Source organism: Gorilla gorilla, chromosome 7 (assembly GCF_029281585.2).
Source record: "Gorilla gorilla gorilla isolate KB3781 chromosome 7, NHGRI_mGorGor1-v2.1_pri, whole genome shotgun sequence".
Lineage (NCBI taxonomy): Eukaryota > Metazoa > Chordata > Mammalia > Primates > Hominidae > Gorilla > Gorilla gorilla.
In genome coordinates, this window is record NC_073231.2 from 133,844,101 (window position 1) to 133,868,553 (window position 24,453).

The 24,453-nt window shown below is 44.0% G+C and overlaps 1 protein-coding gene across 22 annotated transcripts in view; it reads left to right on the top strand.

The window, feature by feature from the left end:
• Positions 1 to 24,453, top strand: part of LOC115935588 (uncharacterized) — a 78,388-nt gene that overhangs the window by 16,074 nt on the left and 37,861 nt on the right. For 12 of the 22 annotated variants that reach the window (XM_063709484.1, XM_063709490.1, XM_063709472.1 and 9 more), the window contains exon 1: positions 12 to 9,618. In XM_063709484.1, coding sequence (XP_063565554.1) covers positions 1,585 to 2,787 — 1,203 coding nt within the window. In that variant the 5' untranslated portion in view covers positions 12 to 1,584 and the 3' untranslated portion in view covers positions 2,788 to 9,618. Of the gene's footprint in view, positions 1 to 11; positions 9,619 to 24,453 lie in introns of those variants that run through there. The other 10 variants (XM_063709480.1, XM_063709481.1, XM_063709478.1 and 7 more) reach the window with 6 other exon arrangements.

Here is a 24,453-nt window from a genome sequence, read left to right on the forward strand (position 1 = left end):
GTACTGTCTGAGGGAGGGAAGGGAGGCAGAAGGAAGGGGAGGGACGGATCAGCTCCATTTGCTGAGCCAACCTACTCAGCACCAGGTGCCCCTCCTCTTGGCCACTGGAAGGCTTTCTTTCTTCTGGCCACAATCAAACACCGTTTCTTCTTTCTGCCTTTGTTCCCTGTGAGTCAATGACTGTTGCCGTGGGAAATAGTAGCTGCTTGGCAGGGGAGTTCATGAAGGTTGCAGAGCACCTGCTCAGGTTCTTGCCTCGCCTCCTTTCCCCCTTCCTCCCTCCTCCCACCTTTCCTTACCTGGCAGCTACCTAATTCTTCTCTTTCAAAATACAGTTCAGAGAACAATCCACACCAGCTGGTTGGGGAATCGTCCAAAGAGACAAATTCTACCCTGTGCCCACCTCTCCTCTAGTTAACACCTTTCAGTGTTCCCTCCCTTCTTGTTGTCCTTAAGTTAATGCCCTAAAGTCATGGCCCTTGCTCAGCCTCTAAGGCCCTGGTGGGTGCTGCTTCCCCTTGTAGCTGGGTGGGTTTCAGGAAATGCCCCATCTGGTCGTGAGAGATAGGCAGCCATACCTCAGGGGAGATGGTGGCGGGGGAGACAGTCTAGCCACAAAGAACAAAAAAGATAGGGATGAGATGGCTCAGAGGGAGTCTTGGTAAGGACTTTGGCTCTTTCTCTGTTGAGATGGGACCATCGGAAACTTTTTAGCAGGTTCTGATTTGCATTTTAATGAGATCCTTCTGGCTGCTGTGTTGAAAGTGGACTGGAAGTGGCAAAGATGGAAAAACAGACCAATCAGGAGGCTATTGTGGTAATCCAGGGTATTGCAGTAATCCTGGCCTGGTGGAAGCAGAGGAGATTGTGAGACATGATCAGATTCAGAATATATCTCAAAGGTAGGATTTGCTGGTGGATTGGCTATGGGGTGCCGTAAGAAATATGATCCCGATTGTTGATTATCCTGTGCAACTACAGAATGAAGTTTCCATTTATTGATATGGGCGAATCCTCAGGGTGAGCAGGAGTGCCTATTTGTTTTTTTGTGGATAGAGGTGGAATTGTTATGTTAGAGATGTTTGTCAGACATCCAAGTGGAGACAGTAAGGAGGCAGCTGCATGTACAGATCCAGAGTGTCCACTTGGCCAGGCCATGGTACTCAGACGTGTGATCAAATACCAGTTGAGATGTCACATGGAGTATGTTTTGAATGAGGTTAACATTTAAATCAGTAGACTTTCAGGAAAGGACATTACCCTCCACAATGTGAATGGGCCTCATCCAATAGTTGAAGGCTTTAAGAGTAAAAAGACTGAGGAAATGGGAAGTGGGAATTCTGACTCCACAATGCCTTTGGACTCAAGCCGCAGTATCAGCTCTTCCTAGGGGCTCCAGCTTGCTGGCCTGCCCTGCAGAGTTTGGACTTGCCAGCCCCCATAATCACACGAGCCAACTCCTTAAAATCTCTCTCTTTCTGTCTCTCTCTTCAACATACACACATCCTACTGATTCTGTTTTTCTGGAAAATCCTAACACATGGAAGAAAGGGATAAATTTGGATATCCAAAATTTATGCAAAAATGGATATTCTGATTTGTATTTGGGACTTAAGTTATTTAAGCCTTAAATATGAGCATGATCATCAAGAGACAATTGTGGGCAGAGAGGAGCCAGTCCATGGGGCTGCACAGCACAGATTAAGAGATTCAGAAATTATGTGTGTATGTTTGTGTGTGTTATATGTGTTTGGGTGTGAGTGCTTGTGTGTGTGTATGTGTTTTTGTGCTTTTGTATGTGTGTGCTTGTGTGTGAGTGCTTCTGTGTGTTGTTTGTGCTTGTGTGTTTGTGTATGTATATTTGTGCTTGTGTATTTGTATGTGTATTGTTTACATGCATGTGTTTGTGTGTATATGTGCATGTGTGTGCTTGTATATGTGTGTGTTTTGTGCTTGGGTGTGTTTGTGTGCATATGTTTGTGTGTGCTTGTGTGTGTTTATGCTTTTGTGTGTGTGTGCTTTGTGCTCGTGTGTTTTTTGTGTGCCTGTGTTTGTGTGTTTTGTGCTTGTGTGTATTTGTGCATATGTTTGTGTGTGCTTGTGTGTGATTGTGTGTATATGTTTGTGCATGTGTGTGCATGTGTGTTTCTGCTTGTATGTGTGTTTCTGCATGTGTTTGTGTTTTGTGCTTGTGTTCGTGTGTGTTTGCATGTGTGTTTGTGTGTGTGTTTGTGTGTTGTTTGTGTGTGTGTGCATGTGTGTGCATCTGTGTGTTTATGCTTGTATGTTTGTGTTGTGCTCATGTTTGTGCATGTGTGTGCATCTGTGTTTATGCTTGTATGTTTGTGTTGTGCTCATGTGTTGTTTGTGTTTGTGTGCATATGTGTATGTGTGTGTTGTTTGTATGCATGTGTGTGTGTTTGTGCTCGTGTGTTTGTGTGCATATGTGTGTGTTTGGCGTGTATATGTGTTTGGTGTGTGTGCCTGGTGTGTATGTGTTTGGTGTATGTGTGTTTGTGTATGTATGCATGTGTGTTGTGTACGTGTGTGTGTTTGGTGAATGTATGTGTGTATTTTGTGTGTGTGTTTGTGTGTGTGTACATGTGTTTGGTGTGTGTATGTGCATGTGTGTTGTGTGCTTGTGTGGTGAATGTGTGTGTATTTTGTGAGTGCGTGTTGTTCGTGTGTGTTTGTGTGTGTGTTGTTCGTGTGTGCGTCTGTTTAGTATGTGTGTGTTTGTATTGGTTGCTGAGCACTTGCTATGTGTCAAGCATCCCCTATTACTAGATGCAGCCTCTTCTTAAAACAGTTTGGATGTCATCATGGAGAGCCATCTATCTCCTTACTTTTTCTGGAAGTTTGGGAAGGGATTCTCATGGGGCCACCTATGTATTCGACTGATGCTTTGCAGTTCCTGTATCACAGTCCCTCCAGTGTTCTGGGCAGCAGACTGGCATCCAGCCATTCCTTCTCCTGTGTCAGAAATTGATTATTCTGGCATCTTCCTTCCATGCCATTTTCAGTTCCCCTAACCTCCAGTCTCTTGAAGCCATTTAGCATCTCTTGGTACTGAGTAATCCCGTTTATTAAAGCATGTGAAGCTTCCTTAATGGCAAGTGTTGGTACAAATAGTTTTGCAGCCCCAAGGGACAGGGTCATTTGAACTCGGTGACTGGAAAAACGGTTGGTGTGAATAATATGAAGTGCAGGACCATGGTGATGAATTTCCTTCACCTTCTTTGTTCCTTGTTTTCTTTGTAAGGCAGAATGTTTAACCCATATTTTCCAAGAACTGTGTAGGTGGGTTGCTGGGGACAATTGATTTTTAGAGAAGTATTATTTCTCTGGATGTAGAAACCAAGAAGCAAAGAATAATATTGAGCAAGAGTCCTCCTGATGACCAGGCCTGGGCTAATTATGGCGATAGTGTTGCTATGTGTTTGGACCATCATACAGTATAAGAACACCACTTCCCCCCAAGATGTGCAGGACACAGGGTACTCCCCAGGGCCTTGCTGTAGCCCCATGTCACCCAATGTCAAGTGGATCATCTACTTTCTAAGACTGTAATTGGTCCTGAAGGAGTGGAGCCTGGCAGGAGGAAGGGACACAGGTCTTTGTGTGAGGAATACTGAGTGGTAATGGTAGTTCTGGTACTGCCCTGGCTTGCTGTGTGAGCCTTCTCACCTGTATGAGCAGTGGGATCACCATGTATGAGGAGATTGGACTAGGTGGTTTATTTTATTTTATTTTATTTTATTTTATTTTATTTTATTTTATTTTATTTTATTTTATTTTATTTTAAGAGAAGATCTTGCTCTGTCACCCAGGCTGGAGTGCAGTGGCGCAATCTTGGCTCACTGCAACCTCTGCCTCCCGGGTTCAGGCAATTCTCATGCCTCAGCCTCCCAAGTAGCTGGGATTACAGGCTTGCACCACCACACCTGGCTAATTTTTGTATTTTTAGTAGTGACAGGGTTTCACCATGTTGGCCAGGCTGGTCTCGAACTCCTGGCCTCAGGTGATCCGCCTGCCTCAGCCTCCCAAAGTGCTGGGATCACAGGCGTGAGCCACTGTGCTCAGCCTTGGACTAGGTGCTTTCTAAGGAGTGGGGATGGGTCAATGGGAGGGTGCCTTCCCTAAATAAAGGGGCCAGCCCTCCATTAGCATCCACTTAATGTTGCATTGTGGGAGGGTGCATTCAGTGCTGCCAAATTAATTTTTGGGCTTTGAATATAATGAAAATTTCTGAATTTTGCATGTAGGCAATAACTTCAAAAATATTTGAAACACCCTGTGGGTTAGATCTGTGGCTGGATAAAGCCCCTAGGACTTCACGTTGCAACTCAGCATTCATGAATTGCTCTCCATGGCTTCTCACAGGCTGGGGGTCAGGAGGTGAGGGAAGCTCTTTTGATTTGTTTTGTTTTGAAATCAGTGTAAGTATCTTCAAGGAACTAAGAGAACAAAATCAGACTGGAAGCTGGGTCACAAGATGCTGTTGCCTAGAGACTTAGACAGAGGGCATGGCATTCGCTCGCTCATAAAAGGAGATGGCCTTCGGCAGGAGCCTCAGCAGCCCATCCCCTTGGGATTGATCCCTGTGTCCTCCACCTGCTGTCTCTGGCTGTGTGGACTCCATGGCATTCAGAGCTGGGGGAAATCAAGTATTTCAACATCTTAATTTTTTCAGTCGATAATTATATTTTGGAGATCTTTGTGTGTCCATATGTGTGTGTACACATACATTATTTTTTAACTGCTGTATAGTATTACTTAAGTATTTTCCAAAACTATTTCCTACACACACACACACACACACACACACACACACACAAGGAGGCCAAACATCTTGTCTTTTTTTTTTTTTTTTTTTTTTTAAAGACAGGGTCTTGCTCTGTCATCCAGGCTGGAGTGCAATGGTGCAATCACAGCAGCCTTGACCTCCTGGGCTCAAGTGGTCCTCCTGCCTCAGCCTCCCAAGTAGCTGGGACTACAGACATGCACCATCACACCCGGTTAATTTTTTGATTTTTTTTTTTTTTTTTTTTTTTTTTTGTAGAGAAGGGGTCTCACTATGTTGCTCAGGCTGGTGTCAACCTCCTGGTCTCAAGTGATCCTGCTGCCTAGGCTCCAAAAGTGTTGAGACTACAGGTATGAGTCACCGCACCTAGCCCCAAACATCTTATTGGACAGGCCTTTCTTGGCAACTCTATGCAGACAGCACCCACCTCGCACCTCCATCTCCCCCTTTTTTTTTTCTATCTTAATTGATCACCACAGCACTTATCATCATCTGACCCACCATATAGTTACTTGTTTATTTGTTTGTTGACAGTCTGACACCCCCAACCCCTCATGAACCCCAGGAATGCAGAGACTTCTGTTAATTTTATTAAGTGCTTTATTCCCTGGAAAATGGTAAGTGCCTACTAAATATTTGTTAAATGCATAAGTCTCTATTTTGGAGTTGACCTCCACGCCCAGCCTCAGGCACAGAGAGGTAAAGTAACTTACTCAAAATGACCCAGCTACTGACAGGCAAATCTGGGCCCAGAGCCCAGGCTCTAATCTAAATCATTACTACCTCCCTGCTGGTAACAAACAAAACCTCAGCATAGTGCCTGCAACACAGTAAGGACTCAGTAAATGTTAAATAAAGGTAATAATGCTTATAACAACCATCTTTGCCCCCAGAAAGATCCTTACCTTGAGGAGATAGCAAGGATTTGAGATGTTCAATATAAAATACCAAGTATGGTGCCTGTGCATAGTTGGCCATCAATGAGTGGTGGCTATTTACTATTATACTTGTTATTTTATTATACTTTAGCACATTGTGTTGTACTTAAATACCACTTGTTTGCCCTACTTATCTTTGTCCCTCCTGAGGGTGCAGAGTGAGCCTTATTCATTCCAGCGTTCCTACAATCTTGTACATCCATACAATTCTTGATATGTAGTTGACATACACTACTGTAAGGTACATGAATGAGTAAGTAGATAAAGGAATGAACAAATGGACCAGTGGTTTGTTGGGGCCACTCTGGCCAGTGGTTTGGGGACATGCTTCCTGGAGTCTTATCCCCTCTTGTCAGATTCAGGTTTAGGACAACGGTACAGTTGTTACATTGTTCCCAGATAACATATCCTATCTTAACGTCTTTGCTGGGGCCGCCCTTGGACACACCCTGAGCTCCTGCCCTATCACTGGCCCCACTTGTACCCCTTGTGGGCAGGCACCACTGCAGCCTGCTCTGAAGGGAGCTTTCATGTGGCCGACCAACTCTACTCCTTGACTCCTCCCTTCTCTCATTGAAAAAATATGTTTAAGGGGACATTTCTCTCTCCTAAACTTTTTATGTTCCATTGAAGACCTGGAAAACATGTCAAATAAAAATGCTTTGCCACAGCTGACCTATGTCTTCTGGCTCGTACCCCACAACATCTTATCTAATGGGTAAGTCAGTTCTTTATTTCACTACTGAAGAAACTGATGCGTAAGTGTTATATGCTTTTTAAGTTACGTAGTATTAGTGAAAGAGCCTAGGGCCAGAACCAGCTGTCTGCACGCAACCCAATGCTTTTTCCACAAGAGTTACCCACATGGCTGTATTTGTTGGTATTTTCTACCCTTACCTGCTTCCAGAAGACTTTGGAAGGGTGTGTTACAAATGCAATGATCCAGGGCAACTTTCAAGTCTGTTAGCTCCTTGTGACAGCCGAGCTGCCTTGTAAGGTGTAATGAGGAGCGGCTTCATAATGAGCTGAAGTAGTTCTGCAGATGACACTGCTCAAGGGTGGGGATGCTTTCCTCTCTGCCATGTTTTCCTTTCCTGTTGGATTTGACTCTTAGATCAGTTGTTCTAAGACTGGGTTGAAGCTTGGAATTGCCTAGAGGATTTTTTAAATCCTGCTGCTAGTACCCCAGCTGCAAAGATTTTGATTTTGTCTGAAATGGGACCTGGGCATTTGGATTTATAACATCTCCCCAGGTGATTCTATTATGCAGTGGAGTTTGAGGACCACAGTCTTAGAGCATCCCTGTTATAGGGATTCTGGGGACTAACAAGAAGCTACAGACCCCAAACTATTTCAGATGTAGTTCCAGCCCTCCTAAGCAAGTGTTAGCTCAAACCTTCTCACTCTTGCTCAGATTCATAGCTGCTCACCTTTCAGAAGAAATGACAATGCTGAAAGAGGAAACCAAGGGGACAAGAGAGATGGCAGCCATCCCAACAGCTGTCTTGTGTTGTGCCCCTACTGTGTGCCAGACACTGTCTTAAGCACTTTACTTACATTAACTCATCCAGCTCACAACCAACAAAATGGCCCTAAGAGGCCTCTGCTGATATCCCCATTTTCCAAATGAGAAAACTGTCCATGGGGTCAGTCAGTAACTTGTTCAACCTGGGAATGGCAGAGCTGGGATCTGAAGACCGGGAGCCTGGCTCCGTAGGCCTCTGTTTAAGTCACTGCATCTGTTGCCTTGTGGAATGTTCTTAGAACTGTAGGATACTGGTTCCCACATGGCCAAGAGTCTCTTCTCACTAGTTCGTGCTCCATGGTGATGGAGAAGCATAGTTCTAATCTGTCATTCTGTTGCTCTGGAGCCTACACAGCCCCCCATTGCATCTGGAGGGAGAAGCCCAGCTCCTTAGCACAGCACCTGAGAAATACCCTTTACAGTCTGGCCACTGGCTGAACATTCTTTCACTCTCCATGCCACACTGCTCTGTTAGTACCATCTGAAGGTCCTCTCCCTTTTCTCTGTCTTCTAAATGTTCACTCTTCAATATCTAACTCAAATATCCTCTTCTCTAACTTGTCCAGGAAGAATGAGTAAGGCCCTTTCCTTTGTTCCCCAGGCTGTTAGTTTCTCCATCTCTAATCACATAGATTACAGCCCTTTCTTTGGTTTTCTCCAGGGGACCAAGGAGTGGGGCTCTGCCTTTCTCATGTCTGCTCTCCCTTCATGGTCCCCCACAGTGTCTTCAGTGGATGGCCAACCTCTCATGAACAGGATGTCCTCTTGTCTGAGGTTCTACTTTGTTCCAGCCATGGAGTCATACTCTCTTTATCTTTTGACTATCCAAAGGTGTTCTGTTGGACGACTGATTCCTCCAAGGTACTTTGGGCTCCAAAGTGTGCAGTTGACATTTGCTGTGCCTTCTCCACCAGGCTTTAGTTTTTGATGAATGCTGAGCTTCAGTGGAGATTTGCTAGCCTTGGGCTTTCTGTGTTCTTGAATCCCTCAGAGTCCAGAAGAAAAGGAAAGCTGACACTTTCTAGGAATGACCTGTGAGAAGAGAGGTTGGTGTCTTGCTGCTAAGTTCAGCTTGGTTCTGAACTAAGTCACCATGGGCCAGAGGAGGCAGGGATAAGAGGAGTGGTTTCTTGGCCACCAGAAGGGAAACGTTTTTGTTTTCTTGTGTGCTTTTGTGGAAATGGTGGCAGTTGCTCACTGAAGAGAACTAAAACCCTTTTACTAGAGCCCCACCAGGTCTGAAGAGGATGGGCGCATGGGAGCCATTATCTTGTAAAGGACGCTATTGAGACCTTGCTACTGCTGCAGTGAAGAGCACAGGAAAAGCCAAGCTTAAAAAACACTGGGTGAATCCTAAGAATTTTTCATGCAGAAACACATGCATGATGAGAATAGAATCTTCATTACAACATTGTTTGACACAGAAAAATGAGACTCAGCTTCAATGCTCATTAGTTAGTGATTGGTTGATTAAATTGTGATAAAATGGAACACTAATACAGCTGTTTTAAAAATTAGTAAAAAAAATCAGTATGTGAGATGATGCACCTGTTAATTAACTCAACTTAGCCATTCCACAATGTATACATAATTCAAAACTTCACATCATATATTATAAATATATACAATTTTTATTTGTGAATTAAAAATTAATCTAAAAAAATTAGTGGCTATATGAAGTAATTGGGAACAATCTTGAAGCTATATTAACTACCAAAGAGCAAAGTCAACCTTAACAATGCTGACTTTTTAAAGAATAGTGCCTAGAACAGTGTGTGGAGTATGCTAACAGCTACACACTAATGCACAGCCGCCAACCCCAGATCAGTTACGTGAACTTCTGCATTCACAAACACACTTAACACACTCTGTGGCTATTGCCTCTTTACTGACCTGTAAGTCAGTTCTAGAAGACAGACGATCCATGAAGGCAGGTCCTAGCCTGCCCATTTGCATTGGTATCTCCAAGGCCAAGCTAGAGAAGGCACACAATAGGCTTTCCACTAATATTTGTGAATGAATGAATGAACAGAGAGGAGTTTTCTTTCCACAATTTCGTGCTACCTGCTTGAGCATGTGAGGCTGGAATCTAAGCCCTGAGGTCACTCACTGCTCTCCTGGGTACTGTCCCTGGCCTCCCGTCCTTTTCCTTGAGCTGTGCTCTGCAAGGCTTTCTCATTATCCTCTAGGCTACAGAGAAACAAGGAGAGGGGAGAGCCTTGAAATGGACCTTCAAGATTACAACGTGTAGCTGACATTGTCAGTTAAGTTGGGCAGATCTGACTTCGCTGATTAAGTGAATGTATGAGCCGATCCTCCCCAGAAGCTGGGATCAGCCTCCCCATCTGATGGTGAGTCAGACCTGCTGGGGTTTGGGTCCTCGCTCCAGCATGGCTGCCTGTGTGACCTTGGCCACTTTACTTAACCTTGCTGAATCTCAATTTCCTGATCTGTAAAGGAAGCTAAAAATGCCTCTCTTGAGGTTGTAGTGAGGATTAAATGTGATAGCATAAGTGAAAGTGCCCTTTGAAGAAAGAGGAAGGCGAAAGCGCTTATTGTGTCAGGAGAAATGTGTGGAGAGCCCCCTGTTGTTCTCAGGTGTCTCATCCTTCCCAGGGAAAAATCCCCATGCCAAGTCAGAAGAGGTTATAATTTGGCTCTTACTCTTTTATTCAGGCACTTCTTTCGGCTGCCCAGGGTTTTCAGCTTAAGCAAATAAATTACCCTTCTCCACTGGGCTCTGTGTTCTGCAGCCAGCCATATGTTTAAGCTTGATAGAGATTTTTATCTGGCTTGGTAATATTACCCAGCAAGGGATGACATTTCTTATCAGAGGCCCTGAGGAATCAGAGATAGGAGCCCTTTCTTTTCCCTGGCCGCCAGGCCTCCATGTGCAGGGCTGGCGGGGAGGCTGGGAGGGGCTGGCTGGGCCTGGTAGTGGGCATCAGCTGGCCCTCGTTTCTTAAGACAGCACTTCTGTTAGCTGACCTACACAGAAGCAGGTCATTTCGAGATGTTTGCATCTTGGAGCCACTGATAGAAGCAGGGCGAGGGAGAGTGAATGAGGAAGGAAGGCGGGAGTGTGATGATGCATGCCCAGCTTCAGGCGGAGGCAGAACACTTGCCTGTGTGGGGCCCTGCCCTTCTCTTGAGAGGCAGGCAGGCCCTTGCTGCAGAGTCAAGGCCTGGGGATTCTGTGGCTCTGTAGGGTGAAGGGCACTGGAGACCTACCAGGGGCGGGGCCCTTGGAGTGGTGGGTGCTGGGGAGCTTCCATGGGCCCCTCCAGATCCACTCCTTGCTCTTCTCTGCCTTGTTTTGTGCCCAGAAGGCTGACCTGTGTGGATGCATTATCAGGGTGGATGCAACACAGGGCTGCCGTGCTCTCTGGTATCTGTTTGGAAGGCACTGGCAGGATGGGAAGGCAGGCGGGGAGTGAGGTCGGGGGGCCTATCCTTCCACTGCCTCCCTGCTGCTCCCTGACTGATTCAGGTAAGGTTTACACCGGGGCTCTAGGTTTGAATTTTGATTCTGGCACGTACTTGCTGTGTGATATTAGGCAAGTGGTGGAACCTCTCTGTGCATCCGACTTCTCATCTATAGTAACGCTTTTGCATTCCATTGATCTCTTTGCCTCTCATTTGCCCTGAATGCTGAAGGAAAGATCACTGCTGTATCCCCTGAGGGACTGTCTGAGCCCAAAGTACACTGGGGACAAGGGCTCCAGGGTAGGCAAGGAGATGACTGATGATCACGTGATTTGGAGCTATAGCCTCCATTGGAGACACATGCTCTGGGCTCTTTCCCTCCTGAGTTTTGGGAAGTCCTGGCCTGTGCAGCCTAATTCTCAAGTACTAATCTTGCAATCATAAGAAAGGGAAGAAGTGGTTTTCCCTCTCCCTGGACCCATTCCAGCCAGCAGTTCCTGACTTTGCTTCCTTCCTGTTGGTGCCCACTCTGTTTCCTTCCATCCCTTCCCCAACCTCTCCCATCCCATGCCTCATGTTGGGCAACTTGAGTTTAACTATCTCTTCTTCCAGTGGCCAAGTCCAAATTCTGAAAGCACAGTTCTGACCATGTCCCTGTCCAACTCAAAAACAGTAGCTCCGTGTCACCCACAGGCTTGAAGTCAGACCTCTCAGGGGGCATTAAGTCCACCGCAACATCACTCCAGCCTGTGAATAAAGACTGAATGCCTCCGAGCCTCTTATGTGGGGAATCAGTTCTGGTAAACAGGTCTCACTTCTTGTCTTTTAAACACTACTTGCTTTCCTTGACGTCTGTGCTTTGATCCCATTGTTTTTTCTCCCTTGGATGCCTGAGAGATCCATGGGCTCTGGCTTCAGAGAGTGGTGGGTTCAGACCTCAGCTCCAACAGTTGCTGGCTCTGTGACCCTAGGAATGTCTCCTCACCACTCCAAGCCTCTGTATCCTTGACATTAACCTGGGCTGATAGTTCCTACCTGCAGGGTTCTTGTGAGAAGAACCTGTCTAAAGGCTCCTACTGGGGCTTGATTTGTCAGATAAATGAATGGGGTTTTCCCTAACCTTCTAATTGACTACCCCACTGATTATTCAAACTCCACTTGTCCTCAAGTTCCATTCCATCATTCACTTCCTTTGTGGGTTTTTCTGCCACAAAGTCATCTTCCTCTGTTTGAAAGACTCTTAGTTCTTCATGTATGACAGCAAGAGTGGACCTCATCTCTTTCTTTTTGTGTCTGACTTCCCAGCACAGTCTCAGTTTCTTCAGGGCATTGACTGTGGTGTAAGATTCTCAGCTTGAGCACTGGAACCATTTATGGGACGATTGAGTATTCAACTCCAAGAGAATGAAAGAGAGTCACTTGTTCTTTCATTGAACGAAATTCGATTGAGTGCACATAATATGTTGTGTCTGTGCTTCACACTGGAGTTGTAAGGATGCATAAAATGAAGACTCTGTCTTCACATAGCCTATCATCCAGTGAGGAGGTTGCATTATTGGGAATCTGTGCCAAGCCTGGATTGCATAAGACATAGGTAGCTGAGAACCTGGTGCTGACTGGGGACTGGGGGAAGTTCTGTGCCCAAGGAGAGGAGGACTCTTCCCTTCAGATGGATGCCCATAATTTTATCTTTAACTTTTAAGAATTTGGCTTTAATGTGTCTCAATGAAGACCTCCTTATGTTTAATAAATTACAAATTATTTGGGCTTCATGGATTGGGATGTTTATTTTCCTCTCCAGATTTGGAGAGTTCTATGTATTTTTTTCTTTAAATAAACTTTCTATCACCTTCTCCTCTGCTTTTATTCCTCCTCTTGAGTTCCCATAATGTGTATTTCAGTTCACTTGATGGTGTCCCATAAGTCCCATAGGTTTCCTTTTTCATTCTTTTTTTCTTTTTATTCTTCTGACTAATTTCAAATGGCCTGTCTTTGACCTCATTGATTCCATCTTCTGGTCGATCAAGTCTGCTGCTGAAGTTCCTTATAGAATTTTTCAGTTCAGTCATTTTGCTTTACCACCAGAATTTCTGTTTGGGTCTTTTTTTATGGTTTATCTCTCTTTGTTGAACTTCTACTTCGTTTATGTATTGTTTTTCTTATTTTGTTGTTTGTGTTCTCTTTTAGTTGAGTTTCTTCAAGACAATGATTTTGAATTCTTTGTCAGACAATGTATAGGTCTCAATTTATTTAGGATTGGTTGCTGGTGCTTTAGTTTGTTTTTTAGTCATGTTTCCTTGTCTATTTGTAACCCTTGTGGTCTTGTGTTGATGTCTACATATTTTAAGACGTAGAGATCTCTTTTATTCTTTACCAATTAGCTTTGGCCAAGAAAGCTGTTCACCAGTCAAGATATTTTGGGTGGATTGGCTGGCAGGGTCTGAGGGCAAGTTTACTGCTGGAATTCTTAAGCGGGCTGGCCTGGTGCCTGAGTCCATGGGTACAGGCCTAGATTCTGGGTCCCTGGGGGCCAGACTGGCACTGAGATACAGTGGGATGGCTTTATTGACTATGTTCATGTCTGTAGCATGGGTCTGTGAAGGCCAACCTGGTACTAGGATCTACACTGATGTTGGGTGCTTACTTCACTCTCCTTCCTCCACATGAAGGGTTTCTGTCTTCATGCTGCACTGTGCTGTCTTGGGGGAAGGGTGATGTGAGTGATGTGAAACTGTTATTCCTACCCTTTTCAATGCATCTTTTATTACTTCTATGCTCCACCCAGCTGCTGTAATTGCTCATCTGGATTTCTTAGCTCTTGTGAAGGTATATTTTTCATGGGTCGTTGTTCAAATTGCTGTTTCTATGAAGGGATAAACACTGGAAACTACTATTCTGCCATCTTGCTCACATTACTCTTCTCTTCATAGTATTATTTAAAATGATACATTTAGTTTTGTTTATTTCACATCTGTATTCCTTCACTAGATTGGGATCCTGTAAGGGGAAGAATGAGGTCAGTTGTGTTTACCACAGTCATAACAATAAAAACCAGTGCTGTTGTCACACTGTGTGTAGGGCACAGTTTTAAGTTCTTTATGTTTACCAAATTATTTTATCCTCATTAGACCCAACTGAGATACACTGTCACTTCATTTTACAGATGAAGAAACCAAGGCACACAAAGGCTAAGTAATGTGGTCTAGCTCTCCTATGAAGACAGTAGATGGTAAAACCAGGATTTTAAACCTCACAGTGGCTCCAGGATTTGTGTATCTAACCACTCTGCCAGACCTTTCTAGTGCTTTCTTCTAGTAACCACCCCAGCAAAGATGCTCAGCAAATGGGTGGTTCATGAAACAAAGGGTCATTATCCTATTTCTTGGGTAAGTTCTCACTGCAGTTTATGCTCTGGGCACAGAGTTAACAGCATAGTAAAGAGGAGGGGACCTGGATCTAGGAATTTAACACAATTTAGATTGAGATCTGAGCTCACTCATCACTAAGTGACTATGAGCAAAGTGTTTAACTTCATTAAGTCTTGGTTTTGTTAGATCAACATGGAAGAAATGCATTAATAATTTCCTATTAATCTTACATTAATGGTGGAAAAAAATGAGAGTATAGATTATAGTGGGTGCTCAGACAGTGTCATCTGCCATCTTGGAGGGCTATATATACATATATATATATACACACACACATATATATGTATTTTATATATATTGTATATATAATACCTATATATGTGTATTTTATATATATGGGTATTATATATATAGGTATTAATATATATAGGTATTATTATCAGCTTTAGCTTTTTCATCCATGAGATGAGAATTTGATGTAGTCCTGCCTGATGTCCACACAGGCTCCTCAGAATGGCTTTGTTTTACTAGAGAGGTTACCCCTAGGAAACAAGCTCAATCCCTTGCCCCTCAGTGGACTAGAGGCAGCATGTTTATGAGACAGGAAAGGATGTGAGTGATGTGAGTTTCTTAGCTGGCTTTGGAACAGAACAGAGGCTCTTTACGATGATGCCAGTGCTCCTAATTAATTATCATAACAAGTCTCCTGTTCTCAGCATCTGTCAGCAGGTACAGCTGCACCAGCACAGTGGACTGGCTGAGCAACCAGAAGGGCTGGGGCAAGGCCAGGCCAAGGCAGCCAGCCTGTATCTCCAAGTGCCCAGCTGGTTCCGTCCTTGTATCTGACAGGGCCCTCTGATCTTCCTGCATACAATGGATTGCAGGGAAAAAGAAACTTCCTGGCCTGATTGACACAAATTTGTAGGAAACAGCTGCCTTTAGTGGGGACAAAAAAGCAAAATCCAGTGTGAGTGATAACCTCTTGCCAGTCTGGGTTCTGGGTTGCATATCTGCTGGTGACTATAGGAGGTGGTGGGAGGATGTGAATTCCTACAAATGCTAAGTTAGCATCCAGTGTGTGACAACAGGGTGAGAATCTCCTATTGGTTCTCCCAACAAATAGGAAGAGAAGAGCCTGAGTTTTGGGGGTTCCCAAGTTTTTGAGGTTTCACCTGTGACTTACTTTATTGCCACCAGGAAGTGCATGATGCACTCTGTACCCCACTTTCTTTGTAGTGGCAAAATGGGATTTGTTAGATTTTTTTCCCACAGCTGAAAGGAGGTTGCTATGGCAATGACCTGTGCCTAAGATGAAGTTGAAGAGAAGTATGGAAAGAACTTGACAGTTCTTTGCAGAACAGCAAGCTTACATGGAGAACTGAGGCTCAGAGAGGTGAGGTATGGCCCAAGGTCTCACAGCAAGTTGAGGGTAAAGCTGGCTCCTGGAACCAACCATGACTTCCTAATTGTTGCCATCCTCAGTTCCTTGCACCTGTTGATTGAAACACTGATGGCCTGCTTCAACTGTGTCAGTTCTCCTTGTCTTCTGGGCTCATTCCTTGATGGGTTCAATGTGGCTGGTTGCCTCTTGCCACATGATTTGGGAATTCCGTGTTTAATCTGACAGATTCTGACTGCAGTTTTCATTTATTTTGCTGCTTGTGTGAATCATGACTGTGACTGGGAATGCTGAGCCCAGGTTTTCAGGGACACAGATCACAGAGTGAGAGAAATGCCATGTGATGGTTAATTCCATCTGTCACCTTGGGTAGTTACCCAGGTTTTCGTTAAACACCAGTCCAGATGTCACTGAAGGTATTTTTCAGATGAGATTAACATTTGAATCAGCAGACGTTGAGTAGAGCACATTATCTTCCATAATGTGGATGGGCCTCATCCAATCAGTGGATAGCCTTAAGAGAAAACACATGAGGTTCCCTAAGGAAGTAGAAATTCTGCCTCCAGGATGCCTTTGGATTAAAACTACAACATCAAGGCTTCTCTGGATCTCCATCTTGACAACCTGCCCTGTAGAATTTAGACTTAACAGTCCTCACAATTGTGTGAGTCAATTCCTTATAATCTCTCTATGTCCCTACAGACACACACATGCACAGACACACACACACCCACATACACACACATTCTATTGGTTCTATTTCTTTGGAGAACCTTGATATTACGTGCAAGCTTTGTGTTTATTTGTTTTATTTTTATTTTAAAAACCCTGGACATCATAATATGCAGACTTTAGAATGAGACAGATTTAGGTACAACTCCAAGAACTGCCAATGCTGAGGGTAAGTTACTTAACTTTTCCAGGCTTAAGTCTCCTTATCAATAAAATGGAAATACTATTAACACCTCCTACATTAATGCCAATAAACACTAAACAAGACAATGAATGTAATGCACTTAATACACTGCCTGGCCTAGTGCTCAACACATAATGCTGCTTATTCTAAAATTTATACTTTACTGCAAGCCGTAGCTGCATGAATCAGTTCTCTATTTGCTGCACATGAAACCATAACAAAATGTAGTGTCTTAAAACAGCTTATTTTTCTCATAGTTCTATAAGTTGGCTGAGCTCTGCTGGTGGTTCTTCTGTTCCACATGGGAGCATTTGGAATCGGTGTGTGGCTGCATTAAATTAGGAGTCTGGTGCTTCAGCTGGGGTGACTGGAGTGGCTGGTGGCCTCTGTCTTGCCATGAGGTCTCTCATCATGAGCAGTCTAGCTCAACCTTCTTTATGGTAGGTTGGGTAGCTGAATCCCAAGTGGATAGATGTGAAAGTTTCCTAGGACAGAATCATTTCCATCACCTTCCCCTGGTAAAGCAGCCACAGACCAGCCCAGACTCAAGGCAGGGAAACCAGCTCCAACTCTTGATGGGAGAAACAATATGCATGTACAGAAATGGGAGGACTCATATCACTCACTACTGGACACAGTCCACCCCAGGCACAAGTTGCTTTTCAGGTTTATGACTCTCAGCTTCTACTCTGCTTAACCTCTTGGGTTGGTTTGTAATAATGTAGTGACCTCTGAACAGAAACTCTGGAGCCAGCCTGCCCTTTTCAAATCCTGCCTCTGCCACTGACTAGCTATGGGACCTTAGGTGAGTTTCTTATTTCCTTCGTGCCTCAGGTTCCTTATAAGGGAAATGGGGATAATGTTGGTACTGAAGTGGAACTTGTGTGAGGATTAATTGAAATAGGAGTGTGTGTGTATTCATGCCTATATGCATATGCATGCCTGTATACATGCGTTCATGTATTTACATTTGAATGTGCAGGTATGTATACTCATATATGCATACATATGTGTCTGTGTATACACCTACATATGTATATATTTATATATACAATATATATTCATTGCGTGTATACATAAAATTGCATGCATAGCTCTCACAGATGTTTCCCTGTTTATACGTATGTTTGCAGCCTGTACACAAGTCCCAGGCTGCTTTAACCTGGGCCCTGCCCCAGTGTATTTGAGAAAATTTTATCACTGCGCTTGAGAGCTGGTCTTCAGCTGGGTGTTGAACTGGCACCTCCCGAGGCCAATGCCTAGTGCCTTCTCCACCACACGAATGGTTGCCAAGACTGCCCTTGGGATGCATCAGAAGTATATCAGTGGGTCTTGGTAAAATGCAGAATCCTGGGCCCCACCCCAGGCCTGCTGACTCCAAGAGATTGACCTAGAATCTGGTTATTTCGCGAGTTGCTCCGGGGTGATTCTGATAGAAATGTCATAGGCGCTTCTGATCGTGGCGGGTCCCTGGCAGCCCATGGTTGCCCTAGCAGTATCTTCTTTACTCTCTGGTTAATTCATTTTCCTTTCCCTCACCAGAAAAATTGAATGCATTCTCTTCATGCACAACCATGATCTCAGAGGAGTGCAGAACACAGGGCCAGTTTCACATTTGGAGTTTTAGTTTAGTTTAGCTTCCCGCATCATTGAGAAAGACAGGGTATTCTCACCTCACCACTTCCAGGCTGAGCTGACGTCAAGTTTAGCTGTGAGATAACCAGACCACCCTGAGCTTCCCTCCCATTCACAGTGAGCTGATTTACCCCAGGTCCAGCTTCTGGGTGATATGACCTCATTGCTTTGTAAGTTCCCTGAGGCCTTCCCACTAAGAAAATTACAACTGCTCTGTATTGAGCATTAATACTGTATACAAACGTTGCTTTTCTTATTACTTACCATGTAGAAAAGGTATTATTACCCCGAAGCTAAGGGATAATAGCTTACAAAAGGGCACAGAACAAGGATTCAAACCCTTATGACCTAACCGGAAAAACCCCTTTCTCTTTCTACTATACCGGCAGGGAGATATGTTAAGATTTGTTTTCACGGCCCTAGGTCCTAAATTCTTCCTAAATACTTCTCTTTAATATATGTGAACAAAAACCTGCAGGGAAATTTTATCCAATTTCAAATGTACATATTGTCTTTGGGGTTACAAACAAGCACCAGAAAGTCAGGAGCCACCCTGGCACTGGCTGATGTGGGAGGTACAGAATGAGGTGTCCGTCCCTCCAAGGCACGGTGACCTAGAATCCCACTGCTCACTGCCTGTCTCTGTTCAGCCTTTCAGTTCATAAACATGCTTTCCTCCCTGCATTTTGGCATCCATCATCGTTTAAATTCCAGGTCGTCATCCTTGTAGAATGAAGTTCAGATCTCGGCATTAAATCTCCCCCACAGTGTGTGCAGGGCCTTGCCATTTGCAGAACACTTCCTGAGCCTTGGCTTATCCTGACAGCTGCGAGAGGTTACCCTGTTTGTGAGTGAGGAAAAGAAAGGCTCACATGGTGGTATCATTGGCCTAGCTTTCAATCCAAACACTAGTCTTACCATGGATACCAGAAGGTCTTCCGTCAAATTGATCAAAAGCTGATTGTGTGGGGGTGTAAGCCAACCCTGAGATCAAATTAGGGTAAGAGGCTGGACCCTTCATCAGGAGCTGGGGCTCCTCTATGCAAATACTGTAGAACATCAGCGTCACTGAATGAATGGAGGTGGTTACCTGACCAGCTTTCCTACTCAACATGGAGCTCTGTCTGTCTCATCTCTCTCGATTCTTCAGTGCATAACCCACTTCCTAGCTTGTGATGGATCCTTCCTAAGGATGTATTGGGTAAATTAATGAATAGTGATTAGACCTAACCAATTAAATCCCTGGGAGTTTTAAACTCTTGTCCAACATCAGTTTTATTTCACGTCTTATTATAAAACAGTACATACCTCTTCCAGAAAAAGTGAAAAACCCTTATATCACTTAGATGTAACTAATTAAACAAACTGATGCATGTGTGTGTGTGTGTGTGTGTATAGTTGTATGGTGGTATGTATATTAGTTTGTAAATAGCTCTTTTACTAAATACATGATAAATACACTTTGACATCAACATGTGTACTTCTACTACATCGCCATTTGACTGCTTGGACACCAGCCTTCACCGTTGTTCAGACCTAAGTCACAAAACCCTTTGTATTTTTCTAAGTGTCTAGGGCAGACATTTAGGAAATGAATTCAACTTTGGCACTATTATAAACAGTGTTGGCATGAATATTCCTAAAGCTAAATCTTTGTGAATATGTTTTCCTACTTTATGAGAACATATTTCCATAAACTAGAATGGCTGAAACAAGGGCTGGTTAGGCTATTGAGGTTGCGGAGTTCCCTTTCAAAAAGTGGGGACCAGTGTCTCCCTCCACCCCCAGCATGACAGACGACCATGTCCTCGAGCCCTCCACAGCAGGGCTTCAGGGTGGATTTACCTTTCCAGCCTCATCTGTTTGGCACTTGGTATTGCACCAGACGCATGGCTGTTCTCAGGCCACCATCCCTTCTTTAGAGGGTCTCCCTCACTGCTCACTGTGTAGTGAGTACCCTTTTATTCCTCCTTCCAGCCCTTGCTTTGTGCAACACACATCTCAGATTAATTAAATCATGATTTGTCTTGTTTGGAGGTGAGCCCAAGTGAGTCAGTTCCCTGTTGTGTCCTGGTGGCCAGCACATATTTTATCATGGATAGAAGCAATGGCTCACGTCAGAAAGACCTGGATTTACAATGACTCTGCTTCTTTTCTTGCCTGAGTCCTGGCTTTTTCATGTGAGAACCCCCTTTGTACAATTATGATAAGGTTTGAATGAGATATGGCAGGGAAAGGCTCAATACGCAGCTCAACACAGGTGAATGCTCAGCCGTTGTTGCCCAGGCTCAATGGCTGGGCAGGGCAGTTGACTATGTGTTGGACACTGTTTACGTGTCCGCCAGGGGTGGTCAAACTATGCCTCATGGGCCAAATCTGTGCCCACCACTGTATTTGTAGAATCCTAGTGTGAAAAATGGTTTTCACATTTTTTAGTGGTAGTGAAGCAAATCGAGAGAAGAATAATATTTTGTGATACATGAAAATTACATGAAATGAAAATGGAAATTTCAATGTCCATAAATAACATTTTATTAAACATAGCAGACCCTTTTTCTTAACATATCTCCTATGGCTGCATTATGCTACAATGGCAGGGATGACGGGCAGTAAGGCCAGGTGGCCTCACAATGCCCAGGATATTGAGTATCTGGCACTTTATAGGAAGAGTTTGCTGACCCCTGGGTTGCATGTGTAAGCTCATCCAATCCCGCATAGTGTTGGCAGTTATCATACCGTCCCCATTTTACACATGGGGAAGTGAAATGCAAAGAGGTTCAGAAACTACCTGAAGCCACATGCAGCATGGAAGTGGTAGAGTTGGGGTCTTGTTCCTAGAACTGGGACTCTTCATTGTTCAGCCATAGGGTAAGTCATTGGTCTTTGCAGGTGAGGAATTGTGAGGCAGGAAAAAAGAAAGTCATGCACTAATGTATGGTAGAATAAGAATTTAGAGGCTGGGCGTGGTGGCTCATGCCTGTAATCCTAGCACTTTGGGAGGCCAAGGCAGGTGGATCACAAGGTCAGGAGATCAAGACCATCCTGGCTAACATGGTGAAACCCCGTCTCTACTAAAAATACAAAAAATTAGCTGGGCGTGGCAGCGTGCACCTGTAGTCCCAGCTGCTGGGGAGGCTGAGGCAGGAGAATGGCATGAACCCAGGAGGCGGAGCTTGCAGTGAGCCCAGATAATGCCACTGCACTCCAGCCTGGGCGACAGAGCGAGACTCCATCAAAAAGAAAGAATTTAGAACCAGGTTCGTTGGCCTCAAAGTTCTTGGTCTCACTCTCATGATGAGCTCCTTCCACCACTCTAGTCTCCTAGGATCACCTGCTAAATGCAGGGCCAGACACACAGAGGCATTCAAGATATCCCTATAAATGCAGCCATTTGATAGCAATGTCAGGACTACATGTGGTTATGTACTTCCTACTAAACATAAGCTTAATAAATGTTTGTGGAATAGACAGATGAATCTGATGAATAGTTCCTGGACTCTCGGAGTTTAAACTCTGGGAACAGGGCAGGGACTCCTGAGGAAAGCAGACAACTCCTCAACCTTCTCGTGGGACAGAAGGACACCTTCTTTCCTGAACACCAGTTATGCTTCCCAGGTGGCATGGGGTCCTTAGGCCACAATGCCAAACACTTTTGCAGTTAAACTTCCGATGAAGGAAAACTGATCTGTCTTCTCTGCCCGTTACAATTGTCTTTACTCTTTTTGATTCTGAATGTTCTTTTTCCTTTAAACAGCTTTGTTAAGATATAATTTACATACCATACAATTTACCAATTTTAGAATATTTTCCTCATCTCAAAAGAAAGTCTGTACCCTTTAGATATCACCTCCCTATCTCCCTTCTATCCCCAGTCCTAGGCAACCACTATTTTTTTTTTTTTTTTTTTTTTTTTTTTTTTTTTTTGAGACGGAGTCTCTCTCTGTCACCCAGGCTGTAGTGCAGTGGTGTGATCTCGGCTCACTGCAACCTCCACCTCCCAGGTTCAAGTGATTCTCCTGCCTCAGCCTCCCAAGTAGCTGGGAGTATAGGCGTGAGTCACCACACCCAGCTAATTTTTGTATTTTTAGTAGAGACAGGGTTTCGCCGTGTTGGTGAGGCTGGTCTCAAACTCCTGACCTCAAGTGATCTGCCCATTTCGGCCTCCAAAATGCTGGGATTACAGACGTGAGCCACCATGCCTGGCCATGGATTCGCCTATTGTAGACGTTTCACGTAAATGGAAGCACAGAATATATGGTCTTTTGTGAGGAACTTCTTTCACTTGGCATAATGTTTTCAAGGTTCATCTAAGTTACAACATATACTTCATTCCTTTTTATGCCCAAAGTATATTCCATTGTGTGAATATATGCCCCATTTTATTTATTCATTCATTAGTTGATGGACACTGGGTTGTTTCTTTGGGGGTGGGGCTGTTATGATTAATTCTGCTCTGAAGGTTCATACAAGACTTCGTATGGAGGTATGTTTTCATTTGTCTTGGGCATGTATATACCTAGGAGTGGAATTGCTGGGTCATATGGTAACTCTATGTATAACCTTTTGAGCAACTGCTAAAGTCTTTTCCAAAGTGTCTACCCTGTTTTACATTCCCACTAGAAGCTGCTCGTTCTTGGGCTCATTATTCGTGTTTATCTTTAAACACAGAACGTGACTCCATTCATATGACGGTGCTAGAAGTCAGTACAGTGGTTTTCTCTGGGACGACAGCAGAGGAAACTATGAAGGGCCCAGGAACACTTTCTGGGAGAGGGAAATGTTCCGTGTCTTGCTGGTTTGGTGCATTTGAATACTTGCATTTGTCAAAACTCATCAAACTGTTTATTTACGAATTGAGCATTTCACGGCATGTGACTTATGCCCGATTTAAAAAAAAAATGTACAAATGAAAAAACACAGAAAGAGAGGAAAAAGCAAAATATCTGTATTTTAATTATCACATGACCTGACTGGCTGCTTATCTTACCCACCTTCCCATGGACACAGGGCCAGTGCCTGGCAGGCAAGGCCACGTGCAAGAAAAGCTCTTAATTGATGTGATTAACTACATCTCAATAGGGAGCCTGGTTAACAACAGGGGAGTGAAAAGGAGGCTATTTTTCACTTTCCCAACTGGTGGATGGCTGGAAGGGGTGATGGGGGCACTTGGAGGGCTGCTCCCTGCGGTGCAGGGGGAGACAGGACAGCTGCTTTTTCCTTTGGCATTAAGATAATTTAAAAAAAACTATTTTCTCTCAATTGCTACAAAACCTACTCTTCATTTTCATCTATGAGGAGGAAGAAACCAAGTTAATTTTTGTTTAGTGTGTTTCTGAAGACCACATTATCTACCAGAACACAACATTTCCTAGGATACTCTTTAACCCTTCCTAAATGCACCTGTTCAGAGGAGCAGGCAACAACAGGAAACAAACAAATAAAAAAGAAGTGAAGGATTTCCTCTTTCCCCCTTAGAAGGTGGAAAGAGATGTATGGATTGACATAAATTCACAGAAGGTGAGAACTGGGCAAGCAAACACATTATCCATGTTCTTAAAAAGGCAAAATTGTATAAATTTTGATAAAATTTCTAAAATAGTATCATGTCATTTGTAGGCTAGAAAAAAACATGTATTTTCTAGTAAAAATATAGACGTATAAAAGCACCATTACTTGGGGGAGGATGTGGTTATTTGTGTATTTTTTTTCTTATTGCTAATCTGTGATTTATTTTTTTCCAATAACCACTAGTTGCTTGTGAATTAAATTGTTGAGAAATTACTTGGGTTGTTATTTCTGATTTGAGAGATCAGTTTCCTCAGTCTCCCCCTTTCTAGAACAAGCTTCCTTCTCCCTGTGTTTAAACCTGTGTTTAAAGCTAGGGAACTTTCAGGCAGCACTGCACAGGGCACTGAACGTGAACTTTGTGGTTAGCTGGGTCAGGGTTTGATCTTGCAGTATCTGGGGCAAGTCACAGATCTTTTCTGTGTCCTGGTTTCCTCACTGGAAGAAAGGGACAGATAATGCTCTCCCCAGTGGACTGATGTGAGACATACTAGGAAATCCCTAGCACAGTACTTGGCCTTTTGAATTAGTTTACCCTTTCTTTCCAACCTACCCCTTTATCCTGGTCTTTCCTGGCACCATGAAAACCAGCACTCAGCAGTACAGTTTGATGACTTCTTATTGCTAGGTTTCATCTGTAATCGTTGCAGATGCTTAAATACACACGCAGGCCAGGCACAGTGGCTCAAGCCTATAATCCCAGCACTTTGGGATTCTGAGGTGGGAGGATCACTTTAGATCAGAAGTTCAAGATCATCTTGGCCAACATGTTAAAACCCCATCTCTACCAAAACTACAAAAATTAGCCAGGTGCGGTGGAGGACGCCTACAGTCCTAGCTACTCTGGAGGCTGAGACACAGGAATTGCTTGAACTCG